The sequence below is a fragment of the Drosophila albomicans genome, chromosome 2L, assembly GCF_009650485.2.
Source record: "Drosophila albomicans strain 15112-1751.03 chromosome 2L, ASM965048v2, whole genome shotgun sequence".
Lineage (NCBI taxonomy): Eukaryota > Metazoa > Arthropoda > Insecta > Diptera > Drosophilidae > Drosophila > Drosophila albomicans.
Genome location: NC_047628.2, coordinates 10,296,401 through 10,316,788, shown reverse-complemented (window position 1 = coordinate 10,316,788; position 20,388 = coordinate 10,296,401). Strand labels below are relative to the sequence as shown.

General features: G+C 35.4%; 7 protein-coding genes across 9 annotated transcripts in view; 6 read left to right on the top strand and 1 right to left on the bottom strand.

The window, feature by feature from the left end:
• The window catches only part of LOC117564236 (discoidin domain-containing receptor 2), a 159,423-nt gene that overhangs the window by 122,231 nt on the left and 16,804 nt on the right, over window positions 1–20,388 (bottom strand). The gene's annotated exons all lie outside the window — the stretch shown is intronic.
• Window positions 1,301–2,211, top strand: LOC117563769 (uncharacterized). Its single transcript, XM_034242276.2, has 2 exons — window positions 1,301–1,498; window positions 1,556–2,211. Exons 1-2 carry the CDS (start codon window positions 1,408–1,410, stop codon window positions 2,179–2,181), a joined length of 717 nt encoding a protein of 238 aa, XP_034098167.2. The 5' UTR covers window positions 1,301–1,407; the 3' UTR covers window positions 2,182–2,211.
• LOC117564239 (arylalkylamine N-acetyltransferase-like 2) lies at window positions 12,146–12,942 on the top strand. The gene has a single exon (XM_034242932.2). The coding sequence runs from the start codon at window positions 12,181–12,183 to the stop codon at window positions 12,853–12,855; it is 675 nt and encodes a 224-aa protein (XP_034098823.1). The 5' UTR covers window positions 12,146–12,180; the 3' UTR covers window positions 12,856–12,942.
• Window positions 13,020–14,942, top strand: LOC117564238 (arylalkylamine N-acetyltransferase-like 2). Of its 2 annotated transcripts, none has more exons than XM_034242931.2 (3): window positions 13,020–13,134; window positions 14,024–14,138; window positions 14,207–14,942. In XM_034242931.2, exon 3 carries the CDS (start codon window positions 14,235–14,237, stop codon window positions 14,907–14,909), a length of 675 nt encoding a protein of 224 aa, XP_034098822.1. In that variant the 5' UTR covers window positions 13,020–13,134; window positions 14,024–14,138; window positions 14,207–14,234; the 3' UTR covers window positions 14,910–14,942. The 2 variants fall into 2 exon arrangements, with proteins under 2 accessions (XP_034098822.1, XP_051858766.1); XM_052002806.1 differs by having other exon boundaries at window positions 14,182–14,942.
• Window positions 15,066–16,090, top strand: LOC117563768 (arylalkylamine N-acetyltransferase-like 2). The gene has a single exon (XM_034242275.2). It carries the CDS (start codon window positions 15,252–15,254, stop codon window positions 15,924–15,926), a length of 675 nt encoding a protein of 224 aa, XP_034098166.1. The 5' UTR covers window positions 15,066–15,251; the 3' UTR covers window positions 15,927–16,090.
• LOC117563767 (arylalkylamine N-acetyltransferase-like 2) lies at window positions 17,594–18,268 on the top strand. Its single transcript, XM_034242274.2, has one exon. It carries the CDS (start codon window positions 17,594–17,596, stop codon window positions 18,266–18,268), a length of 675 nt encoding a protein of 224 aa, XP_034098165.2.
• LOC117563764 (arylalkylamine N-acetyltransferase-like 2) lies at window positions 19,564–20,193 on the top strand. The gene is made up of 2 exons (XM_052002293.1): window positions 19,564–19,938; window positions 20,023–20,193. Exons 1-2 carry the CDS (start codon window positions 19,564–19,566, stop codon window positions 20,191–20,193), a joined length of 546 nt encoding a protein of 181 aa, XP_051858253.1.

Sequence of the window (20,388 nt, the reverse complement as noted above, 5' to 3'; positions counted from 1 at the left end):
CTCAAATGTCGTAAAATGAAAATAGTCTACATTTTAGGTAAAAATGTATCTGCCGAATATTTGAATAAAAGGTAAACCCAAATTTGTATAAATATTAAATTAAATGATGTGAATTGCTTTAGATTGTTGAGTAAACTAACATTAATTCTTTACTATTTCAATACACATTTATCAGCTCAAGATTTATACACCAGCTCCACAAATGTATGTTTATATAACATTGTGACTCAGCTGTTACCTAAACTTAGTTGCTTTGGTTGGCAATCTGGTCGTAGTATATCGATGTAGAATATAACCTTGTAACTCCAGCTGTCGCTTGAACCTAGTTGCTTTGCTTGAAAATATGGTACACCGCATTGTTTGGACTGTTAGTAAATTGAATAGCGTAGTATATCGATAGTCATGTATGCTCCACTTTCTTTCATATTTATTATTTCCATTAACAAAGTTAAGTTTGATATTAGTCAAGTATGCCCCACTGTCTTTCTTTCGTACTTGTTCTACCTATATATTTATGATATGTATTTTAATTTATATAAGTTTGATATATGTTATGTATGGATATAAAAATATTTTTATTTTTTTTTAAAAATTTAATTTTTATATAATATATATATATATATTTTGCAATATATTTTATACTTTATGTTCTGAATGTTGAACGCTCTTAAAAACAATATATATTATAAAAAAAAATGTAGATTTATTTATTTCCTCATACATAAGTTCTTTAATTTTTTTAATTAAAATTTCTTTTCGAGCTTTCACATTTTAATCAGAATCAATCGCCGCACCTTTCGCAGAGCATTTCTTTAGGGAATTTCTCAAGTTCAATGTACAACCAAAGGTATCTCAGAGGCCATTGGCCTTTTGGGAGGCCTGCAAATTATCCATTTGGCCAAGCAAGCAAGTGCAGTCTCAATAGCAGACCATAAATATCTGCGCGAGTCGTAAACTAAACAAATTAACGCCCTCTAGGCCAGACAGATCTAAATGTGGACTGTTGAGGCTATCAACTTAATGCTAAATCGATCATGAAAGCGGCGCTGAGTACAACAACAATAACAACAACAAGAAGAAAAATATAAACATAAAGTCGGTCAAAGAGTTCGGCTAAATGGACACGAGACAGTCCAGATCAAAATCATTTTACGATTGCAATAAACAGCGAGGAGCACTGAAATAGTTTCAACAGCAAATGCCTTTAAACTGATTTACGATACGATAACTTTGCTAACAAGCTGTAGAAATTGGCACTTAACGCAGGGCGAAATTACAGCGAAATTTTCTGCTGAGACACTTAGAAAGCAGGCAGAACCCTTTGGCTAAAAAGAATTACAATTTTGGTATAAAAGACACTTGTGATGATCAGAAGGGCATCAGTCATCATTCACTGAAGCTACCAAGATGTTCAAGAAATCAGTTCTAAGCCTGCTGCTTGTTGTCACCTGCCTTGCCTTAGCAGCTGCCACTCAAGATGCTGCAGCCCGCAAAGCTGGTAAGAATTCAGAAATATTAATAACTAAATCAATTCTTTAACTAAACTTTTCTGCAGCTCCTGTCCAAGTGCAGCCTCGTTTGCTTTGGCTTAAGCGTGGTGAATCCCAGCAACAATCGCCAATTGTGATTGTCCAACAACCTCAGGATAACAACTCCAATAGACATCACTATCAGCAACCTCCTCCACCACCTTACTGGTCCGACTACTACTCCTATCCTCCACAAAGGCCTCAGCGTCCTCAAGGCTTGTCTGACTATCCAACCATTGTCATCGTCAACCCGAATAATGCTCAGAACTTCACTTTCGACCTTCCTACAACAACCGCTGCTTCGACCAGAAGGCGCAGCAACATCTTCAATCGCCGCAGCTCCAATCCTATTGTTGATCTGCTGCAGGACTCCATTGATGACGACTCCGAGGTGATCAGCGCTGCCGACAATGTGGACAACGATGGTGTGATCACCATTCCCCAGCAGATTCCTCAGCCTCAGAAATATGCCGCCGAGGAGCGCAACGAAGAGCTGGGCGACGATGAATTGGCACTTTTGGAACGTCAGGCTGAACGTGGTCTTAGTCCCAAGAACCTCATCTCGTTCCTCATGCAGGACAAGCAACGCAGGCGCGTTCAGGAGGCCATCGCCGGCATCTACTTGAGGAACTACAATCTGAATCGAAAGTGAATCACACACCAACCAGAACAACAACAACATCAACAAATAACTGACTCTGTAGTTGCGTATCGAAGTCAAATAAATTCGAAATTATTCGAGGCAAAAGCCAAGCTAAGCCCAAGCTCTCTTCTCTATTTGTCTTCATTATGCCCGTTTTGGCAAAAGCAGCAGCAACAGCAGCAACAGCAACAGCAGAAGCACACTTTATCATAGCTCTCTAGAGAAATCTAAGCTGAGTTCTTTCCTCTCCCCTCTATCTCGCTCTTGCTCAGCAAATTTCTGGTTTTGTTTGCCTCTGTTTCAGCTATTCTAAGTATTTTCTTTTATTTCATTTTATTTGTTGCTACAACTATACTGCATTGTTACGACTTTTGGAGCAGCAGTCGCAGCACTAAAATAATCTGCAACTGCAGTTGAAATATTTATTTGCAATTCCCCAAACTAACGTGTGTTTCACTATTTTCCTTCTCTTGCCTGCATCGTTCTATCGGCAGCAGCAGGTGGAACAGTCTCTGGCTCTAAGCTTACAGATTCATTAAGTTATGTGCATTGAGCTCTGAGCTCCCATTGCATTTATTATTGTTTCAGGCACGAAACTTTTTCACTCAAAAGTAACTGAGTTTCGAAATTTTGTTGCGCAACAATTTGTATTTATTTTTTTGTTCGCCGAAATATAATATAAATAAAGTGTGTGACTTGACATAAGTTCAGCGTAATTATAGCAACTTTTAAAGGTCACTCGAGTTTCTGAAAACAAGTGAGATACAGAGATACAAATAAGTATAAAAGCATATGTTGAAATACGTGCTACTCTATGAGAGATTGGGAAATTTGGAGTAAAGTTACCTTGTATTTATTAGATTTGTACGCCAAGAAAAATCAAAAATAATATTAGCGACTACTAATTAAATTTATTGAAACTTATATAGTTATAGAATATCACTTTAAATACAAGATAAATAATAATGAAAATGTTTTAACATTGCTAACATTAAAACTTGGTTTTTCAATTTCAATTGGTTTTAATTGAAATTAATTAAACATTTCTGTTAGTATTCATAAATCATATGCTATAAAATTGCAGCTTAAAGAAGTTAAGTTTTTGCTTCAGACTGTGTATAACTTTTCTTATTCGATTGTCAGTTATGCCAAAAAAAAATGAAATAAAAAAAAACTTTGCAGACTTTAAAAACGTTAAAACCAAGGCATATTTCGCAGACGGTGGAAAAGTTTTAGCCATTGGCAGAACACGAGTATTTTGTAGCTACAGCAGCTATCAAAGTATGCTCGGCTCACATTCCTTTAGCTTAGTAGTTGGCCATTTCGTTGTTGTAAGGATGCGACGAGTGGAAGTAGAAGTAGAAGTAGCAGTTGAAGGTGGTGGCAACAGGAAAGCGCTTACAAAAACAAGAGTGCTGAAAAAATGCCACCTCATACCTGGATGTCTAGGAGTCTCGAGCTCCTTTTTTGGGGGCAGATTCTTTTTATGTGGCCCTGTGCACACAAGGACCAGGTGAAGGCAAGAGAGGGAGAGAGAGATTGAAGAAGGATGCGGACACGGTTGTACGGTAGCTGCTGCATGCTACCGTTTGTTGCATGTCCTGCGGCGGCCGAACTTGTTTGAAATTTGACGTGTGTAGTTTGGTATCCTGGCAAAAGAGAGAGAGCCGGAGAAACTGAGAGCTTAGAGCTTGGCAGAAGGCAGAAGGCAGAAGGAGACAGGAGGCTCAACGCCTACGAGCTGTGTTTGGAGCTGCACTTATTTTTGCAAATTTATATGCAACAACAGCAGCATCAGGAGCTGAAGCAGCAGCAGCAGGACGAAAAATGTTCGTTTCAATTTCGCTTTTTTGCTCGGCTCGAGCTTCGCTTAACAAATTGATGAATGTCTCGACTTGGCTGAAAATGCTCCTCTGCTGCTGCTGATGCTGCTTCTGCTGCTGTAGGAGGCCTGTTTTTAGAGGGGGGCATTGTTGCCTGACCAAGTTTAGTAAGATGAATGTTTGCCCAGGCAAATGACAGGCAGCGAGTGCCTTCCATCTTGATTTTTGAGTGCATAATGACAGGAGGAGCCACAGCTAGAGACCTGGTCGAATGGCTGGCCATGTAATTGGTTAGCACCGGCACCGGCATCGACCAACACAGCTTCGGCTCTTAAAGTGCTGTCAGTGCCAGGCCAAAAGGAAGCAAAACACAGCAACCAAACTACCAAGAAGAAAAAAAGGTGGGAGGCAACAAAAAAAAAAAAAAAAAAAAAAACTAGCACCATCAAAGGCAACCGGATAAAGCGTCTGGTGGGCGATGGAGGCGTCATCCTCATCATCGTCGTGGTTTGTCTCGGTTTGCAATTTCACAAATGGATTTGTTGTAATTTCTTTTGCCACAGCACCTGATGCTCACACAGCGACAGATAGATAGACACAAAGACAGGCGGACAGAGAGACAGAGAGACAGCGGGACATTCAGACAGTGCAAACAGAGAAATACACAAAATACAAACAATGTGTGGAAATAGGAAATAACAAAAAGGCGAACAGCGCGAAACAAACGAAACAACCGAACACCAAACGGTAGAAACTTTTACACTTTACACATTTACACATATGAAAATATTTTTTTTGCAAGTTTTTATCACTATACCAAAAGAGTTTTCCCCTCTCTCCATCCTTAACTAGTCTAAGCAAGGAAACCGAAGAGGAGGAGAAAAAAACATTTATGGGATTTGTGTTTGCCAGACATGTTTGCATTTTGTATATGCGATATGTTTGAAAATCCCATTTCTGCCATTTCGTTTCCTAGTTCAGCGTGAAAAGCGCTGGAATATCAACTGCTGTTTTTCTTTTTTCATTCTGTTATCGTGGGTAGAGTCTAGGGTTGACAAACGGAACAGCGGAGTGAAGGAGAAAGAGTTGAAAACATACTCTAAAATATGATGATTGAAAGTTATCGCTTTAATGGTTTGCGTGTTTGCGTTACTGGAAAAATTATGAACTTAATTGGTTTCATTTTGTAATTATACTACCATATTTTGTAGTTCATGTAGTTTCGTAATAACTAGAAACTTTAATTGAGATGAATAAATTATATAAATTTAAAAAAAGTCTTTTAGTGAACTTATTTCTTTTTGAAAATATGAGTAATATTATTTTGTATCAATATTGCTTTATTGATATTAAAAATTCATATTTGGAAAATGTTTTTATTAAAGTTTATTTATGCAACGTTTTGTGCAATCGAGTTGTTAATAAGAATTGCAAAAAACTCGGATTCAATTGCTGATATTATCTAAACTTTATTCTCGCATCTATGTAAAAACCCAATATTAATATTATCTTATTATTAGTAATATCTTATTATTAGTAAACATATTTGGAAATTATCTTTAAAATGTATCTGTCTATATAGAGTTTTATGCGCGTTTATTAATAAGATCATAATTTGAGAAAACTTGGATTGTAGTTTGTAGGTCTTGAGCTTTCAAAGACTTATTTTTTTTTTAATCTTTATTCTCATCTATTTAAAAACCTGACATTATGTTTTTATAATATACTGAGAATTTTGTTTGCATAATTTCTTAATAAGAATTTCGGAAATCTTGGATTATAGTTTGCGATTTGTTTAAGTTACTATTATTATATTAATACATATTAATATTATATTATTGTGTAAATATTATATATATCTCTTATAGCTATCTCTAAAATACATTAATCTATTTTGCGTTGATCATTAGGTTCGCTAAGTCTTTGTGCAGTCGCGTCAATATTAGATTTCCTGGTGTCTAATGAAAAATGATCACTTTGCGTGCTGTTTTTATTTGTCGAATGAAAGGGGGGATTGAGAAAAGTGTTGAATATACACTATATTTATTATTAATATGCCAAGCCAAAGTTTCCAGCCATAATGACCGCAACTGACCATCACCAGATCTCCTCCTCCGCCCGCTTTGGAATCCTCTTTGCTCGAATTCGAATGCGCCGTTGTCGTCTGTTTCGTTTTACAAATGACTTTCGTTCACGTTAGCCCCGTTCGTTGTCGTCGACGACTTTACCAACTTAAGTCATAATTTTCCATCATAATTTTCTATTTTTTCTATTTATTATGTCCAAGTTGTTGCTGTGTTGCTTCCACGTCCTTGTTGTGGTTCAGCTTGATTAGTTTCTCGTTTGCTTGTCTGCGTCTCTTTCGTTCCGCTTCGTTTCGTTTCTTCGTTTCTTTCGTCTGCATGTCGCCATATTACATTGTATTTAGCTTGGTCAAGTTAATGCCACTATAAGCAAATTGAGGTTATGTTGACTCTGTTTAGTGCTTTCGCTTTATTGTTGTTAGAGCGTTTTAGCTTTGATTTCAGTTTGTTTCACTATTTACTTGATTGATGTGCCTGATAGATTGTTGATTGAGTGCTGAATGTTACAGTTTTCGCAATGAAATTGAGTTTCTTTAAGCAGTTTGCTTTGCCATTTACGATGTCGAATTGGAACGGCTATTAAATTGTATCAAAGATTTGTTTATGATACGATTACGTCATAAATTAATGACCTCTATTTAAATATATGTATATTAGACATGTATAATAGAATATATATTATAAACTCGGTCATATTTTAATATTGTATTATTGAAGTATTGTGGTGTATTATATTTCTGATTAATATTAAATGAGTACGGCAGTTCCTTCATTTCGCAATACCAGCATCATAAATAAGGAAAAAACTGAGGGGGGCTGCTACAAAAAAGGCAACAAGACGCAACCATAAGCGAATGTCCGCCCACACGAACGGCAATAAAATGATATAGAAATCACCGAGGGCGCACAATAAATTCGAAAATGAAATGAAATGTGCCGCCAACTGGCAACAACATTATGTCAAGTGTGCATGCAGGCGACACCTACAACACAATTCGGAGGGAAATACCCAGAACCAGGCGCTCAACTGCGGAAGCAATGCATTTTGGGGGTAGACACAAAAAAACATATACGTAACATACATATACATTTTGGGTGGTTCCCGCGCTTTGTAGGCCGCTCCGATTACAGGCGAAAATGCAGCCAACGAAAATAATAAATAAACCAGAAGGAAATTTATGAATTCATGGCATATCGATAGGGCAACACTCTTTCTACTAATTAAGCTATTTTACGACATCATTTAAATAAAAATAAATGCACTTTTAAATAATATAACACTCATATAAATAATAAATACAATCTTTTAATCATTTGTTCAGATTTAAAATTGTGAAGTACGAAAATTTAAGGGAATCATAACATAAATTATTGCTGATATCTTATTATCATTTTTATATTTAAATTTAAATTTGGGCATTTTTATAAAAAGCTAAGATAGGTAATATTATAGAAATTAAATATAAATAGTATATAATTATATTAATTTTTTACATAAAACAATTAAAAGACCAAAATAAGATCGAAAGAGTGCGGAATTATTCTTAAAATATATTGGTGTATTGATCTAGTACTACATTGAAAATATACCGTAGAGTACTAGTAGTATTTTTACAATACTAAAAATACCACCGTGTGTTGCATACTTGAAGAGAAACCTCATGTACCCTGTGTTGAACACATTAAACTGCTGTCGAACAATGTTTGTTGCAATTTATGCTTTGATGTGGCATAGCGCATTTTGTGTGCTATTTTTAAATGTTTGGCAGCATTCGCACAGCAGGTGGCTTGGCCTATGGGCCACAGCCTGCTCTTGGAAATGGACCTGAGGAGGCTTGTGAAAAGTACCGATCCAGAGAACGTGACCAACTAGCCATGTTGACAAAGTTGCGTCCACTTGAAAACTGTTAATAAATCAAAGAACATTTGTCATGCACACGCCTCAACGTTTGCCACAAGAATTGCCACAATGCCAAGACACAGAGAAGGAGTAAAAGAGAGAGGGGAAGTAAGGTTTTCTTACAGTTCTCTGGGACTGGGTTTCTATACCTGTTGCGCAGGCGCCGCTGAGCAGAGTTTATGAGGGTGCTGCTCTGTTGTTGTGCAAGTTAAAGTTGAAGTCTGTTCAATTGATTCGATTAACGGCTTCGAGATAACAACTGCTACAGTTTTGTTACTGACCACAGCATAAGCGAAGTCTGGTTCTCAGACCTCTCCGACTTCTCAGTACTAAAACCTCAAACGCTCCTCCGTTGTTCCCTGTTCTCTGTTCTCGGTTCTCTGTTCTCCATGTCGACTGCAGACACATAAATCATTTCTGTTTATTAATATCTTTTGGTTTTGCCAGCGTCTGTGCTCTCTTTTTATTTTGGCAACTTTGTTTTGTTAGTTTTCAAAATCGATTTACAAATTTATACACAAGTTGGAGTTGGGTTCACAGCAGCCATTTAGTATATATATTTTTTATATAGATGCTGGCTGTATTTTATTATACCCTTGCTCAATGTTACTCTTGCTAATATGAAAAGAGAACAACTTGGATGATGTGAGGACATGCTCGCTTAACTTAACCTTGAAAATATTATTAATTATATTTGGACGAGCAAAAAATACATAAATCAGCTGCTTCTCATAAAATTGCAAGATTCTTTCGTTTGGTGTGTGCATAAGCATTAATAATTAAAAAAAAAGAATATGAAAATAAAATGTGGAACCGTTAAGCTTAAAGTAAACAGGTAAATAAAACTTTTGATAAATTATTCAATATTCATTTTCATAAATTGAGTACGCAACTGTATACTGTATACAAATGCATTAATTTTTCAAAAATGCTACATTGCGCAATGCCTCGTTTATCATTTTAATTTGCCACTTTGATACACTTTTAAATAATGTATAAAAAATGCAAAGTAAATAAACAAAACTGCGTAGCAAGAAAAAATGTTGATTGAAAAAAAAAAACGAAATGGAGAAAAAATACAAATGAATAAACATAAATAATGCCCCACACGGCCTCACAAGATTTGCTTTTCTATATACATATTCATACGAAAGAAGAAGAAAAATTAAAAGAGAATAACAAAGAGAGAAGAGAAAAATGTTAAACGAAGCGAAACGAAGCCGACGCGTCTCCACTGACCACTTGAAAGAAAATCAGATAAACGAATTGAATTGAATTGAATTTAGTTTAGTTAGTCAGTAGGCATCTGATATTATAATACTCGTAATGCGTTACACATTGTGTAGGCAGTTCCAACGTAGACCTAAAAAAGTCGAATGCCCCTCGATCCCCTTCTGTCTGACTGTCTGATTTCAATAGGTTTATTTGATTCGTTTTTCTTCTTCTCTTTTTCATCGCTAGTTCACTAATTAACGTGGCACAAATTAGTGGGACCCCCTGGCAGAGAGATCTATGCTCGGGTAAACAATGAAGATTTCGAAATAGATTCCTCCTGATCAGCTCCCGCGGTGCATATGAAAATTGTTTAATAAATTAATTACCCTAGATATAATCAGAAATCAAGTGGCACAAACACAAAAGTTATTTGGGAAATTTTCTACATAAAAATTCTAAATTTAGTTCCACTGCGAAGAGTTCAAAGTTGAATGTAGATTAAATTAGAAAATGTTTCTTAATCGAAATTACAAATATTTCTATTTGATTTTTAGTATTAATTAAAAACAATTGTATTGCTTTTGGTCTTAGATATCAATTCAATTCTCCAATTTGATCTCTCAACAGCGCATCTCTTGTTTTGTGTGGCCTATTTTATTCTCATCTTTTCTTGGGTCTCTTTTTTGTTTTCATATCGCGCTGGAAATCTAAGCCAATGAAATTGATATGATTAAATTGTTTCTTTGATTCCAAGTGCGTGCCCTCAGCATGGAGAAGGCATTGTTGTCATCATCTTCATCTCATTGTGCGTCATTAAGAACAAAGTTAATTTTCAGTATTATTTTTTCTTTTTTTAAAGAGTGAGAGAATAGGAGAGGGCTAGGCACCGGGCAGCACTTGTTTTAAATTAATCTTCATTAGGGTCAGCCGGAGAATAAAACAAGTGTGTTGTTGGGAGGGGGGCTTTTGAGGTCGTTGAGGCATATGTTGCAAGTTGCCACTTGCCACACACACACACAGAGAAGCACACAAACTGTTGGGTGACGCGAACTTTGATTGAATTTTCATTAATTTTTGCGCTGCGGTCGCAATTTTATTCGGCAAATGTGCGCCATAAATCATAGGACTATAAAAGCAACAACTACAACAATTTATAAAAATAAAAATAAAAAAGAAAAAAGTTCAACTAGAGAATGTTGTCAACTTTTCACTTTTAATTAGTTGGCAACCTGAAAAATTTGGGTCACGCTGCACGAGCATAAATCAAAAATGCACTTCTGCAAATATTTGTGCAAAAATTTTATAGCGTTGCATGCCACCTAGAAGTATGCAACACTATGGTGCAACTGGGCGTGGCAACTCCTGCATTGCACTGCCAAGAGCAGATGTTCATGCCTGTGGCTTTTGCTTCACAACTACATGGTATATACAGTATGTTCTGGTAGTTTAAAACAATGCGAAGCAGTTCATAAAAATTAATTTATAACACGCACACAATTTATTTCAATCAATCCTTCACAGCTCCCAAATAGATCGTTTCAATTTTGATTAACATTGATAAATTTGCGGACAGTCCGAATTTGAAGATACAACTTTAAAGCACCTGATTCTCGACACGCGTTTGAGCAACAGCAACAGCAACGGCGGCAGCAAAAACAACGACAACAGCAACTGTAACTAGTCTGGTTTAACATGGCCAACGGACTGCTCAAATGGTCCAGACTGTCCAGACTGGTTCTCTGTCCCCTCCTCTCTCTCTGTGTGTTTCTCTATGTCGAACTTATCCAGCAGACATGTAAATTATGTTGGTTTTTGGCCAGTTTGGGAATTTGCAAGCATTCAGAGCAAACAGACAAACCCTCTAACACCGACTATCCGGCCCCCATTCTCGGGTTTCCGTTATATATAGCTCTGCTCCTCGGTCTCTTAATGCGGCTGCTTAAAGCGTTTCTCAATTTTACTACTAAAAGTGAGAAAGCGCAAGTCATGAACGAAAATAGTCGCTCAATAAACATTTCGTTTACTTTTCTATCTTACGAGTAAATATTAAATAGAAACTCTAGACTAATGCAGCTTTTTTTAAATTAATTTGTTATCAAATTCTATGGAAACATTTCAAAAATCGCTAAAGATAATGGAAGGAACTTTTGTTGCTAAGTACTGCCCACTTTTAAAAGTGCTTTATATATAAGCGATAAGGTAAACAAGGAAATACATACATTGTTCAACAACAATATTGACAACTCTTGTGTTATTATCTTAATAAATAAAATAAAAATATATTGCAGACATATAATTGAAATGTATACTGAAAAGATAATAAATAAAAATGAACAAATAATTTACAGACTACGAAACATTTCACCATTTAAGCAAACGCTATTTCCCTAACTTCTAGTCCAGCCCCTTTTTTATGTTATTAATCTGAAAAATTAGATTTACCTTCCATGAATGTCATTTCATTGTTATGAATTAAATGACGTCACTTTTAGTGTGTCAATGCACTCGCTGCTTGATAAGCTCAAAGGGGTAAACAAATAAATGCCAAAACAAAACAAATAATAAAAAAAGCTATTTTTAAATCAAGTGTGCAAGTCATCACAACAATCCCGCAATAATACAATTTCAATTGAATGATTATATGGCTAATTTAGTAGTCTATGCAAACTTCCGAGAATTATTTAGATTAACCCATAAAGAGACTTGAATTGAAATTAAAATAAATAAACCAAATCTTGAAATGAAATTTCTCGAGCTCACCCAAGCAGCAAACATTGATTAAACTGAAAAGCTTTTTAACAGCTATTCCACAATTGATAAGGCGCGGAAAAAAATTGCAAATAAAAATAACAAGCGCAATTACTATACGTATGTATATGTAGAATGATAAGCGCAAAAAACAAGCGGCAAGTGATAAGCAAACATATAAATAGTGGAGACCCAACGCTAGAACTGCAGTTTATTAGAAAATAAATTGCAACTCAACATGTCGACGGAACTGTGCTCAAAAAATGGAATACTCATCCGGATAATGAAAGTGGAAGACTACATGAAGGTGAAGGATTTCATGGGAGGAAATTTCTACAATGGAGAACCTCTATGCGCCTCTTCAGGCGAAGATGTGCAGAAATGCTGTGAGAAGGAAAACGATGAATACCACATCTCGATGATAGAACAAGGCACCTGTCTTTTGGCACTCAACGAGAACGATGGAGGTCGCATAGTAGGCCTTGTTCTGGCCGGAGGCCAAGTGCCCAGTGACCTGGAGAAGCATCGCAAAGAAGCAGATGAAATGGAACAAAACACATGGGGACGCATAGCTGTATTTCTATCAATTGTCGAACGCAAAGTGAATATCTTTGAGCGCTACGGAATTTCCAAGCTTCTCTACTCCCATATCACGAATGTGGCTGCATCAATGCGTGGCCAGGGATTAGGTGGACGTCTTGCTAACGCTCTAATCGAGGTGGGCAAATCCAAGGGCTTTCCTTTGATGGTGGCCTATTGCTCCAGTTTCTATTCGGCGCGCCAAAAGGAAGCCTTGGGCATGGAGTGTATCTACCAACAGGCCTATGCGGACTATAAGGATGAACAAGGTCAAGTGGTGTTCAAGCCAGCAGCCCCTCACACCCATCTACGTATCATGGCCATCAAACTTTAAAGATATTGATTATATTAAGTGTCTTTTGTTGATAAGTTTTAAGTGTCACTTAATGTTCAAATTTATTATTGTAGAATATGTACATATATATTAAATGATTATAATAACATTTTCAGTTTTATATTATTATTACACTACCAAAGATATTCTATGAAATATACAAAAATAATTGATAACAAAAGAAATGACAGCAAATAAGCGGATTTTTTTGTGAATAGCAAGCAACGTGATGAGCTACGATTTCTTATAGGGTATTCCAACTTTGTGCCGGCAAGAAAAGTAACTATCAGACAGAACGAGACATCACAATATATTCCTAATCAGTGTCAACATGCAAGATGTTACAGTAATGTTTGTCTGTGTGATGAGCACCTAGATCTCAGAGACCATAAGAACTACAGCTACATTTTTTTGACGACGCTTGTTTTTAGATTTTTGCCATGTCTACCTCCGCCAACGCAAATCGAAAAACCTAGCCTATTTTTGGCACACAATAATAATTACAGTCTTTATGATTTTTTAACGTTTGGTTGCGATAAGATTAAAAAAAACTTTAAAGTTATTCAAGAAAGTATTTAATAAGACAAAAATTAGCTGCACCTGTCGAATTTTATATATCGATATAGCTTTTGGTATATTCAATAACTTATTTGGTATATTCCTTTTGAATATTTTACCAATAATTCCGCACCATTTTACGTTAATAGAAAATATGTAACGAGAATCTCGCATACTTAATAAACATCAACATTTCCTGCTAAATAAAATATTAAATTGTATGAAAGATATTATTAAACTATCTATTATTATTATATTATCAAACAATAATTAGCAGGAAAATTTCCTAAAAATCCGCTTATTATAAACGTATTTATATATATATTCAGAATTATAAATTTTTTTAAATTACACAAAAATGATAAATGTTTCTTCTATATAGAATAATAAGTTTATTGGTTATATAAGTGATTTATTCAAGTTATGCCTTAAAACATAAATTGTAAATAATATGTTAAACTTAACGTTTATAGTTCATGTATCATTATCATAATAAAATTAATAATATCAATTTATACACATATAATTGTAATGTGTACCAAAAATATAATTAATAAAATAATTTTCCAATACCTGCTAAGCTAATTGTAGATAACTTCCCAACTTATAGTGCGGCCCCCCCATGAGCTTTCACTCACATAATAATCTAGCAAAATAGAACTATTCCTCAATTGATATGGTGAAGAAAAGAAGAGAAAGAAGGGAATTGCAATACATAAGTGATGGTAAGAAAAATATCATAAGCCTGATAAGCCATCATATAAATAGAGGTCTTTCGACGTTAAAATTGTAGTCTACTAGAAAAGAAATAGCAACTCAAGATGTCTACGGAACTGTGCTCAAAAGATGGAATTCTCATTCGGATAATGAAAGTGGAAGACTACATGAATGTGAAGGATTTCATGGGAGGAAATTTCTACAATGGAGAACCTCTATGCGCCTCTTCAGGCGAAGATGTGCAGAAATGCTGTGAGAAGGAAAACGATAAATACCACATCTCGATGATCGAACAAGGCACCTGTCTTTTGGCACTCAACGAAAACGATGGAGGTCGCATAGTAGGCATTGTTTTAGCGGGAGGTCAAGTGCCCAGTGATCTGGAGAAGCATCGCAAAGAAGCAGAAGAAATGGAACAAAACACATGGGGACGCATTGCCGTGTTTCTATCAGCTGCCGAAATAGAAGCGAACCTCTTTGAGCGCTACGGCATCTCCAGCCTTCTCTACTCTCACATTACTTGTGTGGATGCCACAATGCGTGGCAAGGGATTAGGGGGACGACTTGCTACCGCACTAATCGAAGTAGGCAAATCCAAGGGCTTTCCTTTAATGGTGGCATATTGCACAAGTTTCTATTCGGCGCGTCAAAAGGAAGCCTTGGGCATGGAGTGTATCTACAAACAGGCCTACGTGGACTATAAGGATGAACAAGGTCAAGTGGTGTTCAAGCCAGCAGCCCCTCATACTCATATACGTGTTATGGTAATTAAACTTTAAAAAGTTTAATTATGTTGTGCCAGTGTTGATAAGTTTTAAAATAATATTTGTTAGTTCGATTTAATAAATAATCTATTAAATGTTGCCAATTTATTGACACACTATCATTTACGACTATAAACTATGAACTATAATGAGCTGATCGGCTTCAATTTAAAAATTTCAGATTCGTATTGCTATGGAATGATAAGAGCTCTCATAAAAAAAACTACAAGTCTTTATCTGTTACTACTTTCCTCTTATATAAGTAAACACAGATAAGTAGTTTTATGTTTGCGAACTAAAGGCGATTAATTGAACTAACACTTGAATCATTCTCTAAAAAGGCGCGAAACGAACAACATGTCAACGAACTTCGGAAAAGAAGACGGTGTTTTCATTCGTATTATGACGATGGATGACTACGAAAAGATCGGAGAAAACATTTACAATGAAGAACCACTCAAACTGGCAATGGACAACTATTTGAAGATTGAGCCAAATCAATCTCAAAAGGATGAAGTGGAAGAATATCATCATTCGATGGTAAAACAAGGCACTTGCTTAGTGGCAATCAATGACGAGAACGGTGGAGATATAGTTGGAAGTGTTCTAGCGGGCTGTGAAACTCTCAGCAATCTGCAAGAATGTTATGCGCAGGTTGCTGCAATGGAAGAAGGTTACTATAAAACATGTACAATATTCGAGTTTGAAACTAAAATCAAAGGGAACTACTTCGATCGTTACGGTGTCTCAAAGGTGCTTTATTCACATATGACAAATGTTGATGCCTCCCATCGAGGAAAGGGACTCGGAGCACGTTTAGCAGCTGCATTAATGGAATTGGGTCGATCCAAAGGTTTTCCTATTATGATAGCATGCTGTACAAGTTTATACACTGCCCGACAAAAGGAGGCATTGGGAATGGAGTGCATTTACAGTCAAGCCTATGCTGACTATAAAGACGCCAATGGTCAAGTGGTGTTTAAACCACCAGCTCCTCATACGCATGTTCGTGTAATGGCCATTAAATTGTGAAATTTTTATGTTTATTCCTTTCAATTTAAGTTGTAAATTTTAATACATAATCTAATTTTATTTTAAATACAAATTTTAAATTGTCAATTGGCTAAAGTAACTTAAGACCAGTGTTGCCAGAGTCGCTTTTTTCCCGTCAAAACTGGCTTTTTTCAAATGCCATTTGCTTGAAAAAATTGCAAACAGCGGGCAGCGGGAATTCTGGCTTTTTTTTTTACTTAAATGCTTTTTTTAGATTTTTTTTCTATTTGCCCAAAATTATGGAACAATATTTACTATAGCTGTTCTGTCGATGCTTGCCAACATTTTTAGTGACAAATCGATTGTATAGTGTTGTAAAGCAATCTCAAAGAACACGCCAATTTAAGAATTGGCGATAAGTTGTAGCGTCTCTAAAGACAAAAGTGAATTGATCTTCAGTTCCCTGTGTTTTGATTGTTTTAAAAAAAATGTCAAAAGACTTTAAACAAACATATCGGGACGACACGGGTGACAGTTACTGCAAATCTACAATCACCGCAAAATCACTGATTTGCGCGCCCATGCTTTGTCCAAAAAGCATAAAAGTGCTAGGAGCGGGTTTATGCAAACAAACCAAATAAATTTTGTAGCTTTGACGGTCAAGACGATGGAGCAAGAAGCAGTGTTATGTCTTTTTGTGGCCGTGCATACATTGTTGGCTCATTTGGATCATTTAGGAAACCTAGTCGTTAAATACTTTGAAGACGACAGCACTATTCGTTTTTCTACTCGTTGTTTTCTACTTAAAATGAAAATACATTTTATTCTAAATCAAGCATTTACAGTTATGGCTTGCGCAGACTTGAGAAATGCTGCTATAAATATACCTTCCTAATAAATTCCTAAAAATGATGGGAACTGGATAAACATATGACAATAAAAATGTGGAGAATCAGGATAGTTTTAATAAAATTCTCCAAATATTGTACAGCTGCTGTACAAATTCTATATATATGTTTCAAAATAACCGATTTCGTGCGCTCACCTTGTGACTATCAGAAAAATATAGAGAATCCAATGAATTGAAAAATCAGCTTCTTTTACAGCTTTTTTTTTTTAAATTTTCAGCTTTTTTGCATCGTTCTTCCCGTCAAAAACAGCTTTTTTTCTCAACAAACTTTGGCAACACTGCTTAAGACTAATATAGACAAACAAAATTAAGTGCAGTTATTGTATCATATCTTCTTTTGTGGTCATAAGTTTTTTGTTTGGAAATAGCTTTAATTTTCAAACCTGCTCTAACTACAAGAATGGTCAAGGAAGGATAAGTTCTGATTTTTATGTTGACTCGTTAATTAAAGCTTTAAATTAAAAATGTCAATCCTTCTGCATAGAGTGCATTTTTGAAGACGCCTTCTCCGAATATATGATAAGGATGCATAATTTAAAGTGATACAGTGAAGATATATGTTTTTTGCTAATAAGTTGAAAGAGCCAGTGGATTATATTATTGTTAAATATAAATAGAAAAGAAGTCATTTTTATATTATCAAGACTAGAAGTTAGATATACAACATAAAAAATCATCGATAAACTGTTAATGAGTGATAACACAAAAAAGAAAAGATAAGCAATAAATGGCAAACCGAATGTTGATCATAAATTGTCCATATCTATTTTGCAGAGGCAAGCACCACGCAAACAACATGTCAACGAACTTCGCAACAAAAGATGGTATCCTCATTCGGGTAATGACCAAAGAGGACTTCAAGAAGATCGAAGAATCCATTTACGACGAAGAACCGCTGCGGTCTGGATTAGAGGATGACACGAAGGCTGAAGTGCAGTTAGCTCTAATTGAGGGATTAGAAAACTATCACAATTCATTGATAGAACAGGGCAATTGCTTGGTGGCAATCAATGAGAATGATGGTGGACGGATTGTTGGAAGTGTCTTGGCAGGATGTGAAACCTACAGCAATCTACAGAAGAATCTTGCGTTAGTTGCTGCCCTGGATGATGGTACTTTTAAAAGAATTGCCACGTTTGAGTTTGAGACCAAAATCAAAGTGAACTACTTTGAACGCTTTGGTGTTTCTAGGGTGCTTCTTTCTCATATGACAAATGTCGATGCATCTGTGCGAGGAAAGGGACTCGGAACACGCTTAACTGCTGCTCTTATAGAATTGGGTCGGATCCAAGGCTTTCCTATTATGATTGCATTTTGTACGAGTTTCTATTCAGCCCGACAAAAGAAGGCATTGGGAATGGAGTGCATTTATACTCAGGCCTATCAAGACTATAGGGATGCCAATGGCGAAGCGGTGTTTAAACCTCCAGCTCCTCATACCCATACACGCATCTTGGCTACTAAACTATGAACAGTTTTATTATATTTAAAAAAGTTGTTTAACAATAATTCCTTTTGTTTATCAACAATTTCTAACTTCTAAATTACTCTATTAAATATATTATACACAAAATAAATTATATACAGAAGACACAATATTTTAATACATAATTAATACAAAATAAATATAGCTAGAAAAATACCACTACTACTATAAATAAAGGTGTTTTCATACAAATGGATTTCTTCGACATTTTTTAACTGATCTCAACCAAACTTTTAGGAAACATAAAGACCATAGATATTATTGGATGTACCAAAATTCGACTATAGCTATAAAATTACACTTATTGTTCTATCTTTATGGATTTGCAGGGCCAGAAGTGAGCGTGGCAACTCTTTTGGACTATATTTGTACTATTAGAAAATTGATTAAATTTGCTTAACAAAAATAGCCGAGAAGTCAAAAAAAAATATACCAACATATTTGTAATGTCGAGTCATAGCACTGTAAAAAGGTAAACAACGTTACCAAAATTTCAATTATATCGAAATTAAATGAACTTAAGTCATTGACTTTTATAGACTAGTGTGTATTAATTACTTAAAATCATTTATTTTTGCTTTTCGGTTCAAAAATAAATGGGACCCCATGGGGAAATCAGAATGTCTCCTAATATGCTCAAAGGCGATAATGCTTAGTATTATAACTAGAAAGAATACTATAAAGCTGACTGTAAGAGACCTTTTTTTAGTTCATGTGTTCCAAAATCAAAAATACTGTTTTGCAAAATTCATTTTAGTTCGCAGAGGCTGTGAGATGCACGCTCGAAGGGTCATATATGTTCATATTATATTCAATTTAAATTATGATAGTAAAGTTTATAGATATGCATAAATAACTATTATTCATGACGGGTATCAGCATTGATTCAGCGGCAATTCAAACAAAATCATAATACGAGTATACATTAATATATTAATATAAGCTTCAATGATAAATAATATCAGAGGACGTTTTCTTAGAGAACTAACTATTACGCATTTGCTTGCAATCGCATACTAATTCATATCTTTCGTTAGCAGCCGCTTGTTCATTTATAAGGGTCTAGTTTATTTATAATTAAAATTATAAACTAAATCGCCATCTACGTATATTATGGTGTTTTGTTCTTATTGGTCTTACTAGTAATTATTATTATTTAATTATTTATCTAGTGAACTATAATTTGTGTTTTTTATCTTACATTTTCAATACACCTAATTGACCTTTATTATTTTTGTCGAAAAGTGAACAGGTCCAGAGTTAAGACACCAAGTAGAGTTATGACCAAGGACGACCTAAGAATCATCGAGAACAGTATTTACGACGATGAGCCTCTTCAGTTGGCACTAGTGGGAAACTCGAAGGCCCAAATGCAGCAATCTCTAATTGAAATTTTGGACAAGTTTCACAATTCGATGGTAGAACAGGGGACATCTTTGGTAGCAATCAATGAAAAGGATGGTGAACGCATTGTTGGATTTATCTTAGCTGGATGCGAAACATCTGACTATCTACAAGAATATTATGCCCAAATTTCTGCACTGAATGAGTGTGCTTTTAAAACCGTTGGCATGTTTGAGTGTGAAACTAAAATCAAAGTAAACTACTTCCAGCTTTACAGCGTTTCCAAAGTGATTTATGCGGCAATGATCAATGTAGAAGCGTCCATGCGTTGAAGATGTTTAGGTGCTCGTCTAGCTAATGTTCTGAAAGAATTAGGTCGATCAAAAGGATTTAAGGTGATAATAGCATGGAGTAGCAGTTTCTATTCTGCTCGACAAATGGAGGGAGTTGGCATGGAGTGCATTTATCGTCAGCCCTATGCAGACTATAAGGATGCCAAAGGTCAAGTCATATTCAAGCCACCAGCTCCTCATAGCGAACTACGTATTTTGGCTTTTAAACTGTAAACAATTAAATTATATTAAATATAGTTTTTAAGAAATTTTAGTTTATTTTTTAACTATTATGTCATTGCATTAAAATATTATAATAGTGCTGCAAATCAAAGTAAAACTTTCTTATTTTAGATGTATCATCCAATGCGATTATATTTGACAATTAATTTCTCCAATAATAACTGTCAGCCAGGTGATGAATAAAAT